The sequence below is a fragment of the Ascaphus truei genome, chromosome 9 (genome assembly GCF_040206685.1).
Source record: "Ascaphus truei isolate aAscTru1 chromosome 9, aAscTru1.hap1, whole genome shotgun sequence".
NCBI lineage: Eukaryota > Metazoa > Chordata > Amphibia > Anura > Ascaphidae > Ascaphus > Ascaphus truei.
Genome location: NC_134491.1, coordinates 53,761,048 through 53,775,415, shown reverse-complemented (window position 1 = coordinate 53,775,415; position 14,368 = coordinate 53,761,048). Strand labels below are relative to the sequence as shown.

At 46.1% G+C, this 14,368-nt stretch overlaps 1 protein-coding gene across 1 annotated transcript in view; it reads right to left on the bottom strand.

Annotated features, from left to right (window-relative positions):
• The window catches only part of BRF1 (BRF1 general transcription factor IIIB subunit), a 150,549-nt gene that overhangs the window by 29,763 nt on the left and 106,418 nt on the right, over window positions 1–14,368 (bottom strand). Inside the window, exons 12-15 of the mRNA XM_075614901.1 lie at window positions 4,452–4,513; window positions 3,144–3,225; window positions 2,981–3,036; window positions 474–730 (exon numbers count right to left, since the gene is read on the bottom strand). Coding sequence (XP_075471016.1) covers window positions 474–730; window positions 2,981–3,036; window positions 3,144–3,225; window positions 4,452–4,513 — 457 coding nt within the window. The remainder of the gene's footprint in view (window positions 1–473; window positions 731–2,980; window positions 3,037–3,143; window positions 3,226–4,451; window positions 4,514–14,368) is intronic.

Sequence of the window (14,368 nt, the reverse complement as noted above, 5' to 3'; positions counted from 1 at the left end):
GGCTACTGCCCATGAACACATGAATTAAATGTTAGTACTGAACCAACTTCAGTCACGTATCAGATAGCCTCTTGGCTGCCTCAGGGGCCTCCATTGTTCTACTGCCTAAACACAAATAAGAGCTTACATGAAAAGGTGACCTTATGACATCTTATAAATGGATGACACCCTCAATGGAGGCTTGTTTCATGTCAATGCACTGGATACCACTAACACGCAGACTAGGGGTGCTCAACTTCTGTCCTCAAGCCCCCCCGACAAGTCAGGTTTTCAAGATATCCATGCTTTAGCACAGGTGGCTCAATCAGTCCCTGCTTCAGCACAGGTGGCTCAATCAGAGGCGAAGTCTTCGATTGAGCCACCAATTGAGCAGGACTGAGTTGGCCACCCCTGCTTTAGATACAAAACACACAATCTTGGTTGAAGCATGAAGGATGCTGACAAAGCGTGATGCGACCGGCCTGGCACTGTACCTTTTGCCCCCGCGGATGGCAGGGCTGGCCAGATTTTTGCTGGCAGCAGATTTCCTACGGGACAGTTTGCTGCCAGTGATGCCGTCTTCCAGTCCGTTCTCCTCCTCCTTTGGAGTGCTGGTCACTTTGCTGTTGAGGTCCCTCAGCACGTCGTAGTTAATCTTGCTGGAGATTTTCTTCTGCTCCAACATCTTCTCTATTGCCTCCCCGGCAGTGCTCGCCTGGATGGGAGCCCTCCGTTTGCAGGATTTCTTTGGCTAAACAACAAACAAATCACGATGTTAAAAAAAATTAAATAAAACACAGCGAGGCACATTTCAACATTATTTTTTTCATACTGACTTGGAAAACCAAGTAATCATAAATCTCTAATGAATGGTTCGAAGCCACTTTCTCCTGCAGTCTTTAGCTGTAAGAAAGCAATACACAGCACTATTACACAAATCCAACTGTCCTACTTAAAGATCATTGAACAGCATCTTCTATTATCACTAAGCGAAGAAGCGGTGGGAGTTTGAAAGTGTGTAGTGATGCACAAGGCTGGATCCCCATAGCTGTGTCAGACAGGGCGCATAATGTCATGCTACCGAAATCCGTGACGGACATTATTTTCTCATAGGTTATTACATATCCACAAAGCCAATTATACGGGAAGACAAATGCCTCGTTAGCATGGGCTTAATGCCACATTGTTGCAGCGCCATGTTGATTTGTTTTTTAATAACGCGACGTTAAGTGGGAGAGAGATAGTTAATGGGAGAGAGGGGGAGGGGGAAGTGTTAGCCGAAGGGAGGGGAGAGGGAGAGAAGGAGAGAGGGGGAGGAGCAGAGGGAGGGGGGAGGAGGAGATGGAGGGAGAGAGGAGGAGAGACAGACAGGGGAGGGAAGGAGAGGGAGGGAAGGAGAGGGAGGGAGGGGGAAGGAGAGGGGAGGGAATGAGAGGGAGGGAGAGAAGAGGGAGGGAGAGAAAAAGAGGGAGGGAGGGGGGAGAGAGAGGGAGGGGGGAGAGAGAGGGAGGGGGGAGAGAGGGAGGAGGAGAGACAGAGACGGAGGGAGAGGGAGGAAGGGGGGGGAGAGGGAGGAAGGGGGGAGAGGGAGGGAGGAGGGAGAGGGAGGGGGGGAGAGGGAGGGAGGGGGGAGAGGGAGGGAGGGGGAGGGGGGAGAGGGAGGGAGGGGGAGGGGGGAGAGGGAGGGAGGGGGAGGGGGGAGAGGGAGGGAGGGGGGGAGAGGGAGGGAGGGGGGAGAGGGAGGGAGGGGGGGAGAGGGAGGGAGGGAGAGGGAGGGAGGGAGGGGGGGAGAGGGAGGGAGGGAGGGGGGGAGAGGGAGGGAGGGAGGGAGGGGGGGAGAGGGAGGGAGGGAGGGGGGGAGAGGGAGGGAGGGAGGGGGGGGAGAGGGAGGGAGGGAGGGAGGGGGGGGAGAGGGAGGGAGGGAGGGAGGGGGGGAGAGGGAGGGAGGGAGGGGGGGAGAGGGAGGGAGGGAGGGGGGGAGAGGGAGGGAGGGAGAGGGAGGGAGGGAGAGAGGGGGGGGACAGGGAGGAAGGGGGGGAGAGGGAGGGAGGTGGGAGAGGGAGGGAGGGGGGAGAGGGGGGGGAGAGGGAGGGGGGAGAGGGAGGAAGGGGGGGAGAGGGAGGAAGGGGGGAGAGGGAGGGGGGAGAGAGAGGGAGGGGGAGAGAGGGAGGGGGAGAGAGAGGGAGGGGGGAGAGAGAGGGAGGGGGGGAGAGAGAGGGAGGGGGAGAGAGAGGGACGGGGGAGAGAGAGGGAGGGGGGAGAGAGAGGGAGGGGGAGAGAGAGAGGGAGGGGGAGAGAGAGAGGGAGGGGGAGAGAGGGAGAGAGAGGGAGAGAGAGGGAGGGGGAGAGAGAGAGAGGGAGGGGAGAGGGGGAGAGAGAGGGAGGAGGGGAGAGAGAGGGAGGGGGGGAGAGAGAGAGGGGGGAGGGAGGGGGGAGGGAGATGGAGGGGAGAGAGAGGGAGGGGTTAACTTTGGTTTGACTCCAATCAAATATTCTGCGGCAACATGGCTAAACTTCTGCAGGGTTATATGGGACCCCACTTCTTAAAAGCGCAGTGTTTTCATCATTAACACCAACCCTAATAATTTTTAGGTTAGTCTCCCAACTGTTCAACCAATCCAATTTCCATAACCCCCGTGCCCCTCTTCTCATTCATGGAGAGGATCTGAGCAAGCAAAGCAGCAGGTCTACTAATACAGGGGGGCAGAGGAAACATGGCCATCCAAGTACAATGATCACTGGAGGTTGCCCTTCTGGGGTCCAACTTGAGGCACAAAAACATTTGATTTCTTTCTTTCTAAGGGTGGCCAAAAGGGAAAAAAAATTGGTAAGCGATGATCAGGGGGAAGAAAGACGGTGGTGTTAGCTTGGTGAATAAACGTTAGAATGTGTGTCTCAGCAAAAATCATAAAGAAGTTTGCACAACTGGCTCTCAGAGATCAAATGCAAGAATACTGTAAATATTTGATAAGAAGTATCCATAATGAATTAAAATGTGTACCTTTTGTTCTTTATAAATTCCCAGCTCCTTCTCTTTTGCGATACGTTCTTCCTTATCTGAAAAACAGCAAAGGTAACCAAACAAAAGTGACAGCTTCTGGGTCCTGTCAGTTTCTGTGACACTGTTGGCAGGACAAGCTTGAATTTTAAATGCCTACGCTTACCCTTTTGTTCTTTAAGGTAGTCAGCATTCTCTTTCATCCACAACTCTTTCTTTATTTCGGCTTCTTGTTCATTTAGAATGTACTATAAAAAGACAGAAAGGGGAACCTTGTGAAACCGAGCCATTGTACTTTCCAAAGCAAATGAAAATAAATCCTATTCAGACTTTTAAAAAATAAAAAAAAAGATTGTGTTTTCTCCTGCGAGAGCCTTTCCTAAGCATTTCAGACAGAGGCTGAGAGCTGCTATGTAACGGCATGATTGCTTTAGCAAAGACATGAATGTCAGATAAAGCGACAATCCACATTTCTCTTTTTATTTTGTTTTGATATATGGAGGACCGGAGTTCTACTGGAGCACAATCTCCCTGGAGCCCCTGATCTCTACCCCAATGCACCCTTTCTTGTCCAAGAGGAGAATATGGTTGGTAGTGAAGCAAGCAACAGCAATGGCACTAAGACAAGTGATGTCCACTTTGATTGCCTCGGGTGGGGCCCAGCCTCCCGGTTATGCAACTACAGAGGTCAATAGCTGTGGAAGTTTGGGTCTCGGAGATAAGACGGTGTAGGATGGGAAAGGCCAACTCAAGTACTCAAGGGCCACCAACAGTTCAGTTTTTCAGGAAATCAGGATTTCAGGATATCAATGCTTCAACACAGGTGGCTCAGTCAGTCAAAGACTGAGCCACTTGTGCTGAAGCATTGATATCCTCAAAAACTGAACTGCTGGCGGCCCTTGAGGACTGGAGTTGGCCACCCCTGGTGTAGAAGGAAGGAGATCACAAGCTTTATTCCCTTTAGTTTATTCCCTGTGTTTCATCCAAGAGTTGCTAAGGTATAACCTTGGCTGCCCTCGAAAGATGGAGTCTACTTGGCAACAAACATTAACAACGCAGGACGGCGATTGCACTCCGCCGTGTAACGGCTTCTTTGCCGTTCCTAACATTTTGTTCTCGGGATTGTAACAAGCCGATACAATAAATTCTCCTTTTTACATATGGTGAAAGATGACTTGCTTTCCCACAGGGCCCGTTCCGAAGATATTTTATTTGTAATGTTTTATGGGTGTTCAAATTGCAACAGACAAAATTTTTATGTGATTTACGAAATAATATAAATATAATAAATAATTGCATCTTTGCACAGCGCCCGATATATTCTACATGTCTGCCCACATTGTGGCAGGAAACCCCCACACAGAAGTATGTGCATTATACACAGAGGGCCAACAACTGTGCTATACATAAATATTTATAGGAGAAAACCTTCTTTTGATTAAATAAAATTAAATGGATTTAAAATGTAGCTCACCCTGTCTATTTCGCTGTCGTCAATCCCATTAAGGTCTAACTCTCCGTCTTCCGCATTGTCACCTACATAAAAACAACAGTCTCAAAATTCAGATTATCCGTTTAACCCCTTAGCTGCCAGAGCAGATTGCTGCATGTTGTGCTGAGGACAGTGAATTATGCCATGTCTGACCGTGCAGTGCATTTGTTGGGCTATTCCTACAACCCTGTTTTCTAGGAATGGAAAATGGCACAGAGATATCAAAAGCAAGGCTGAAGAACATCTATTTTGGGGCCAAGCAGTAAACTATTCTGCTTTACAGGGATACAGCAGGGTTTATGATCTACATTTGAAATATTAAGCTGTATTATTTGCTTTAGCTGTGTAAGTAACACAATGTCCTCTGCTGTACCTAAAGTGGTATAATTAACCGTTTCCTTTCGTCTGGACAGTTATTACAATACCTACTTCTTACTAATTTGTGTGTTGCTACTTCCAGCTTTCTGGCTGAAGAAGAAAGGGCATGTGCATTATTTAAAGACCCCAGTAATTAACAGCAGTGTCTTTTTTATGTGCAGAAGCAACAGATGTTCACTATTATGTTGGTGAGATCACTCTGCAAGATGATTTCATAATCCAAGAATCTGTGCAGAATGAAGTTAAAAGGATAATGCATCTAACATCAGTTTTAGGAAAATCCTGGTTTTAGCCACTTTATAATTTGCATGTCCATTGTATACCATTTAGGACATAATTCATTTTTTTTTTTCATATTTACTCATTTACTCTGTAAACGAAAGCGGAAACAGTTGACAATTTAGGCAATGTACCCTGTCCCTTTATATACAGAAAATCCAGTGATTAAGCCCTCCAGAGACGAGCATTCATTACTGAACATGTGAAGAAAACATTATAGGTCAAACATACAGTACAACCCACAAAACCTCATTCTAACACATATGATCTTACATTGAAATATAAAAAGGTGGCACAACTGTAATAAAATGCCAAAATATACTATTGGGAGCCTCATTAAGCTCCACAGCCTGACACATCATATACAGAAGGCCCTCGACTAGTCCTGGAAAACGTAAAAATCGTCCCATTTGTTCTCGCCTTGACAAACCAGTAGCTGTAACTCACACACTATGTTCTGGTATAAACAAAACGATTTATTTGCAGAAAGGTTTATAGTGCAGGATATCACTCCGAAATAGGACACATGTCCTGGACTTCCTATTTCAGACCTTGTCAGAAAAGCAACTTCATGCCAGTGAAGGCAAATAATAAAAGGAAATATACCGCGCAGGTGCTGCCCAGATTATCATACCTAATAATAATGTGAAATACAACGGTTTCATTACAGCACGGCTCGGCTCACTTTCTAGTAGCGGTTTTGAGCAAATTACATTAGGAGTTCATTCCTTAAAGTGCGATAGTGACGATCTGTGCACTATCGCACTTTTATTGAATATTTATCAAATGTTTTACCAGGAAGTAATACATTGAGAGTTACCTCTCGTTTTCAGTATGTCTTGGGCACAGAGTTAAGATGACAAATAATACATGGTTACAAATACAGTTACATAAGTGAACAGGGTATACAATAAATACAAAACATTGCATGCACAGTTAGAGATAATATATATTATAGGCGTATGTAACAGTTACAGACTAGATTAAAATGTGAGACAGCCTTAGTTTTGAAAGAACTTAGACTGGTGACGGCTGTGAGTCTCCGGTAGGTTGTTCCAGTTTTGGGGTGCACGGTAAGAGAAGGAGGAGCGGGCGGATACTTTGCTGAACCATGGGACCATGAACAGTCTTTTGGAGTCAGATCTCAGAAGATAAGTGCTGCATGTGGTAGGGGTGAGGAGCTTGTTCAGATAGACGGGTAGCTTGCCCAGAAAGTATTTGAAGGCAAGACAGGAAGATGAACTTTACGCCTGCTCTAGTGATGACCAATCTAGTTCATTGAGCATATCACAGTGAGTTGTAGTTGCATTGGAGGACAAAACGGCATATTGAATTGTAGAGGGTATCAAGTTTGCCAAGGTGGGTTTGGGGTGCCGAACCGTAAACTATGTCCCCAAAGTCGATAATTGACATTAGCATCTGCTGCGCAATACGCTTTTGACCAGCAGACTTAGGGAGGATTTGTTCCTGTTAAGTACATCTAGTTTGGCATAGGTTTAGATGTCAGGGTATCAATGTGCATCCCAAATGTTAAATGGGAGTCAAACCATATGCCCAAGTAATTAAAAATTGTTACAGGTGTTAGAGTGGTGTTAGCGTTGGTTCTGATCTGGAGCTCAGTCATTGGAAGCTTTAATAATGTAGCCTTGGTCCCAAATACCATTGTTACTGTCTTGTCAGTGTTTAAAAACAGTTTGTTTTGGGAAATCCAATTATCAAGTCTCGAAAAGTCAGTTTGAAGTATGTGTTCAAGGTCAGAGAGGCTAGGGCTGTGTGCATATAAGATTGTGTCATCTGTATACATGTGTATTGAAGCTCCCTTACAAGCTGTAGGAAGATCATTGAACACTGAGAAGAGTAGGCCCCTCAGAACAGATCCTTGCAGGATACCACAGGTGATATCCAAGGGGTTGGAGTTGGATATCCAGCTTTGCTTTATTTGGCTGTGCACCGATTTTTCCACCTCGTGGACACCACCTCCTCGGGTTGGAGTCTGAGATAAACACATGTTGTGATCTACCAGCACATAGCATGCTTCCCTATTCCAGAGCACTTGAGTTTGTTAAGCAGGATAACATGATCAACAGTATCAAAAGCCTTTGCAAAATCTAGGAATATTGCACCAGTGAGTTGTCCCAGTTCCATTCCACACTGTATCTCACTGCAAACTTTTAGGAGAGTAGTTACTGTGGAGTGTTTGGGGTGAAAGCCAGATTGGAATTGGCTAGGGAAATTTGTCTTGGTATAGTAATCGCTTAGTTGGTAGTGAACACAGTTTTCCACGACTTTGGATAGTATTGGGAGAAGAGAGATTGGCCTGTAGTCCGAGAGTGTTTTAGTCCCAACTTTTGAAGATTGGGACAACTCTGGTAGTTTTTCCAGGTCTTAGGGATATGGCCTTCAGACAGGATAGAGTTGATTATGGAGGCAATTGGTTTCGCAATGGCTGGGGCACCAAGTTTTAAGAACTTGGATTGCAGTAAGTCAGGTCCACATTGGTTGCTTAGTTTTAGTTTGAGGAGCGCTTGTGTAATCTCCTTTTCGGATACTGGGACAAATTGAAAATTGTGAGCAGTGTTGGGAGAGGGTGGGCTATAGGGGTACTGTCAGAATGAGGTTCATGTTTGTGGTTTGGGTTGCGTTTTGCTAATAAGTTAGTAGCACACCCCACAAAGTAATCATTGAATGCATTTGCAATTTCAGTGGGATTTGTCAGAGTAATATCCTCCTTAGTGATATTACTTGGTTGTTGATGGTTAGAAGGTTGGAATATATTGTTGATAACATTCCAGAAGTTAGCTGGGTTTGATTTTGGTGAAGATTGTCAGAGTAATATTGTGCTTTTGCATGTCTTGTTTGCCTTGTGCACACGTTCCGCAGGCATCTGTAGTTATTAAGATCCTTGGTAGTGCCAGTTACATTGTAGCTTTTCCACAAGGCATCCCTGAAATGGTAGAGTGCTATAAGGTCAGTTGTAACCTACGGAAGGTAGGCCCCCCCACCCCCCGTACTCTTACTCTCCGTAGTGGAGCATGGGTATCACAGAGTTTAAGAACTCGGATTGGAAATAGTCGAGCGCAAAATTAGGGTTGGGAATTAAGTCAATTCTGTACCAAGGGCAGTTGGTAAGGTCAGCCAGAAACTGTTGTGGGTTAAAGCTTCTAAATGTTCTAGTGAGGAGAACTTTAGGGCTTGATTAGGGTGGTTTAATTTTCCTTACACAGTACACTATTGCATGGTCACTGAAAATGTCAGGAGGATGCCAGAGGATTGGATTCTGCTGGGATTTGAGGAGAGAACCAGTCTAGCTAGGAATGGTTGTGAGATTTCAGGTTTATCCGTGTGGGTTGGGAAATGAGTTGCGTTAGGTTAAGTGACTTGAGCTGTATCTGGATTTTGTGGTTTTTAGGGTCGAGCCAATTGTAGTTGAAATCCCCAAGAACTAGCAGCTCACTATTCTCATTTAGAGAGGAAATGGAGCCAAGAAACTGGGTGATATCAGTCAGGGACTGTAGAGGTACAAAACAAAAAGAAACTTGGCGCTTACCTTAAATAAATGGGTCAGGATTAAGGATAAATTTAAAACACTAATTCAAACCAATAGTTGAGGTCTCTCAAAATGAAAGGAGATAGCACTAAAAGTCCCCTCTGCTGCAACCCCAGAAGGGAAAATCCAAGGCCCTTAACAGAACGTGAAACAGGGGAAACAGGGGGAGCAAGGGGTTAAAACACATACACAGTTGAAGATAATAATAATAATAATGAAGATAATAATAAAATACTCACACGGCCCTGTGTGAGTAAAGATATATATTGGTATCTTGTGAGGTAGAATCTGGCCCTTCCAAATTGGTGGTCAGATTGGGAGTGGTGATGGATAAGAAAGGGATATGGCAATAATAATAATAATATAGTACTTACACGGCCGAGTGTAAGCGAGTGTGTAGAATGGTTTCTGTGGGGTACAGACTATTAACCCATCCAGGCCGGTTCCAGGAACAGGGCACAAGTAGTTGTTGACCGGTAAGGTTTTCTCATGGGGATTCCCCTTCGCAGTGCTCACGTTAAAGCACTTTCCTCTCCAGTCCAGCAATTAGGGGTAAGTGAGGCAAGGTACCAGCAGGGTGTCAGTGTTAGAGTAAAAGATGTGTTTATTACAAATAAAAGACAACCACAAATGCACTCACAGATACAACAGATCCCTGGCCCGCCACCGCAGCATGGGTCACAGGTCACTTCACAGGCAGCCTGCTCTCCGCGTCCGGAGTGGGGAGAGATGGTAACTCCTATCCATCTCGGCTGTGACTGAGACTGCTTCCACTAGCTACGGAAGCCTCCGTGGTCCAAAAACATACAGTGAATTAGAGCAATGCGTTTCGCCGTGAAAACGGCTTCCTGAGCCCGAGTGTACCGTGTATGAGTTTCACTGGATGTGCTAAAAACTGAGCTCTGTCTGTGTTTTATGTTCTGTCTCTGATTTTAAATATATATTGCCATGCTCAGTAGCACTCCTCTGTGACACTCATATGCTTATATATATGTTGTGGTTATTTTGGGGGTTCAATAGGAGCTTGTTAGGTGTCCAGTATGTTTTACAATTGTTGTTCAGCTAGTCTTGGCTGATTGGAGGGTGGCAACCTCCTACCTAATTGTAGCTCACCCCCTCCCACATTTAAATGGTTAAGGGCGCACTCCATAGCATCTTCCACTCAGGGGAACTTGCTGGCTTGCAGTATGGTTGTGACAACTCTTATACAGAGTGCTTTTCCTGGTAATGTACAGGTTATTAAAAGCTTCAATCAGACTTAGAACTTTGCAACTAATATTGACAGATTTACTATAAATCATTCTTCCTGTTACTACACAAGTTATTAAGAATTTATATTAGCGTTAGGGACCCCTGAATTGTGGTCGGCCGTGCAGTTGGCTCAGGGGCTTACAACAATTTTGGCCAAAAATTTTAAACTAAAAGACCATTTTACTTGATATTTATACTATACACATATATATTTAGGCACTGTACCGTGTATGAGTTTCACTGGATGTGCTAAAAACTGAGCTCTGTCTGTGTTTTATGTTCTGTCTCTGATTTTAAATATATATATTGCCATGCTCAGTAGCACTCCTCTGTGACACTCATATGCTTATATATATGTTGTGGTCATTTTGGGGGTTCAATAGGAGCTTGTTAGGTGTCCAGTATGATCTGTAATAAACGCATTTTTTACTCTAACACTGACACCCTGCTGGTACCTTGCCTCACTTACCCCTAATTGCTGGACTGGAGAGGAAAGTGCTTTAACGTGAGCACTGCGAAGGGGAATCCCCATGAGAAAACCTTACCGGTCAACAACTACTTGTGCCCTGTTCCTGGAACCGGCCTGGATGGGTTAATAGTCTGTACCCCACAGAAACCATTCTACACACTCGCTTACACTCGGCCGTGTAAGTACTATATTATTATTATTATTGCCATATTCCTTTCTTATCCATCACCACTCCCAATCTGACCACCAATTTGGAAGGGCCAGATTCTACCTCACAAGATACCAATATCTATCTTTACTCACACAGGGCCGTGTGAGTATTTTATTATTATCTTGTCCCCCGTTCCCCTCAGAGGCCTTTTTGGCCCCTTGCAATTTCTACACTATTGTCAACTGTATATGTGTTTTAACCCCTTGCTCCCCGTTTCTCCTGTTTCAGGGACTGTAGAGGGGCGGTATATGCCAGTAACCAAGATAGGTTTAGAAAAGGGGAGGCAGATTTTGCCAACTAGGATTTCAAAAGAGGGTGGACTTGGGGGGCTTACCTTCCAGCAGCTCCCTCCTGCAGCCCAGGAGACCGAGCCCATGGAGGGAGGGGGGGAGTAGCGGGTCCCTCCGCTCAAACCACGCCCCCCCCTACAGACCGCATATCGCGGTCTGTGCCTGTCAGCGCGCCGCCTGTCTGCAGTGCGAGCGCGCTGACTGAGGGAGCAGGGCCTTAGGCTAAGGCCCCGCTCCCAGAGTCAGCGCGCCCGCACTGCAGACAGGCGGCGCGCTGACAGGCACAGACCGCGATATGCGGTCTGTAGGGAGCGAGAGCCAGAGCGGGAGGTGGGCGGGAGTGGGAGGTTTGACAGGGAGGGGGGCGTGGCTTGAGCAGAGGGACCCGCTACTCTCCCCCCCCCCACCCTCCACGGACTCGGACTGGAGCTGCTGATGGTAAGCAACACACACACACTCATACACACACACAGGCACTCATATACACACACACAGGCACACACATACACACACACACAGGCACTCACGCACTCAGACACATACACAGACAGCCACTCAGGCACACACATACACTCCTCCCCGCTCCCCGAAGCCTCTCCTCCTCCCGAAGCCTCCCCTCCCCATTGGCTCACAGCCACACCACGTGACGCGTCAACACTAGGGATCACCATTTTCTTGTGTCCCATAGCGGCTGACACGCCACAGCGTGTAGTGCGCTGTGCCGCCAGGGGGGACCGGGACCGGCTCGAGAGGATTCCCCTGCTGGTGGGGAACTCGCGTGTGGCCGCCCGCGCCAACGAGCGCAGCGGGACCGAAGCCTTAGCCTAAGTCAAACTCTAATCAAACTACAGTCTAACTATATATTCTCACTTAAAGATTCCTCAATGTAAGATGCCAAAGCATACACTGCCAATGCATCCCTTACAGTGATGTTACTTTTATACATCTAAGCAGTCACATGACCCTTCTCTCACTCCCCCCCTCCCCCCAATAAATCTGCCTGTTACAAGTTGGACATTTAGCAGCACAAAGTTACTCCCCCCCCCCCTCCCTCCACGGGCTCGGTCTCCCGGGCTGCAGGAGGAAGCTGCTGCGGGCTGCTGGAAGGTAAGCAGCTCCCGCTCCCTCCCCCTTCCCCCACAAATGCCCTCCTTAAACACGCTGATATATACACACACACACACACCACCCCCTACCTTGTGGAGGAAGCTGTCTGACAGCTCCCGCTCCCGACGCTAATAGGCTCATCAGCGCACCACGTGACGCGTCACCACTCGGGATCACAATTTTCTTGCATCCCCTGGCGGCTGACACGTCACAGCACGTAGTGAGCCGTGCAGCGAGGGGGGACTGGGACCGGCTAGGAAAGGATACCCCTGCTTGTGAGGAATGCGCACGCGGCCGCCGGACGCAGCGGGACCAAAGCCTTATGGGTCTTCCTGAAGCACCAATTACTATTTTCATGGTGAAAACAAGTTTGCTGCTAGATAACGCTTCAGAACAATGACAGCGAATTTATTGCAGCTCTCATGTGCTCAGCTTCTTAAATCAATAGTGATTCTAAGCAAGACTGGAAGGTGTGAGACTAAAATAACAAGTAGGAAAACAGCATTTTATTTACCAGTTAAAGCAGCAATTATTTTATTATATTTAATTTTTTGTTACAGGATGGGAACCAGGTCGATCCCCAGAAAAGAACCATGCTATTTTCAGCTTTGTGGATCGACACACACACACACACACGTTCCTGAGATTTACCAGTGAAGGCATCAATACCACCTTTTGGTTTCATGCTGGGATTTAAATGGGTGTCCAATAGGAAGCCAACAGATGACGTTGCAGCTTCCTACTGGCCAGTGTGACAGGGGAGATTTAAATAGCTATTTTTTAACCGCCAGATGGGACTGAAGCGCCAATGACTTCACCGGTAAGTTTCTTGGGTTAAAAAAAAAAAAAGGGTGGTGGTTAAAAAGTTTTTTTTTTTTTTTTTTTTAAAGTGCATTCTGCCATACAAGATTGGTTTAGCTGTAATTGTTGCAGATACGTGTTTAAACAAAATAAAAATGTGATAAAAATGAAATGCACATTTCTTGGATGCGGAAGGTAAATTACAGTTTTGTTTCAAGTTCATCCTAATGAGTTTCTTAACTTCTCTTCTTAAATAAAAAGCAAAGCATATAATTTATTATAAACACAGATGTGCCAACGTCTGATCTATGATCCGTGGATGTTATTCAAAAGAACAGCTTAAATCTGTGTGGTTTGATGTGGTTCTTAAAAGACTTTTTCATCACTGCAGGCTACAGGTAACAGCTCTGCTTTCATAAAAGGGGATTTACACTACACTTTCCTTTGTTTACTTGTAATCTAAAGCCCTTCCCACATCTGCACAGAAGACCACCTTTTATCTCCTCTACAGTTCACCGAAAACAAAAACAAACCTGTGTCCTAAATCCCACAGGTCATGGGATTTATCCCCCAAAAATGTGACCCAGGGCGAAAGAACGTGACAATGAACAAAACGGTAAAACTCAACAAGATGTGTGCAAAGTGCTGGCTGTGGCAGCATCACTATTCATTGAACATACAAAGGCATGATCTGAACCTCGAACAATGTTGGGGAAAGCTACATCTATCTATTCACTGCACCCCAGTGTTAAATCACCGTGTACTTGGTTCAAAAATGCAAGTGTGCAAGGAAATCTTCACAAACTGGCCTGCCAGGCAGATGCAGCAACAGCTACATGTCGCACTGATTTAGATATCGCTGCAGCATGCAGAAAAGGCGCATGTTTACTACAATTACAATTGGGTACATAGTTGAGAGCCTTTGCTTCACTGTATAGTTACTGCTTTAAAGCAGCAATGGTACTTTTCAACGTTTATTATTTTTATATGTAAAGCATGTGACAATGTATATTTCTACATGCTTACCTAAACTGGCAAGCATGAGGAAGCTGTATGTGAACAGCGAAACGCGTTGAGCTTGAGAAGTTTAGTCTGCTGCAGCTGCCACAAAGTGAAGACGACCGAGCTCCACTGCTGATCCATTGCTGTCCGTCGCTATCCCCTTCAACCGGATGTCGTCACCCGCTCGTCGGAAGTGACGTCAGACGCCATACACCGGCGGTGAGGTTGGAGTTGCGGGAGGACGGGAGTAATCCTTTACACCCTGGATCGGCGTTTCAACTGTCTCACGATACCTTTACATGTACATATCATTGTACATCTCTTATTCCATTTCTTTGCGATAAAATTTCCTTGCAATCTAGACCATTGGTCCGTTTTGTTTGTATATTTCATATATTATACCTGGATCTGAGCAAAATGACATCCACAAGATTCGTGTTCTGAATTCTTCCTGAGCCAGAATATACCATCAGATGCGAGATTTAACCTCTTCAAATCCTGACTGAGTCAGACCACTGACAGTTTATTTTACACTTGTTGTAAGTAGGAATTCCTATAGAGCCA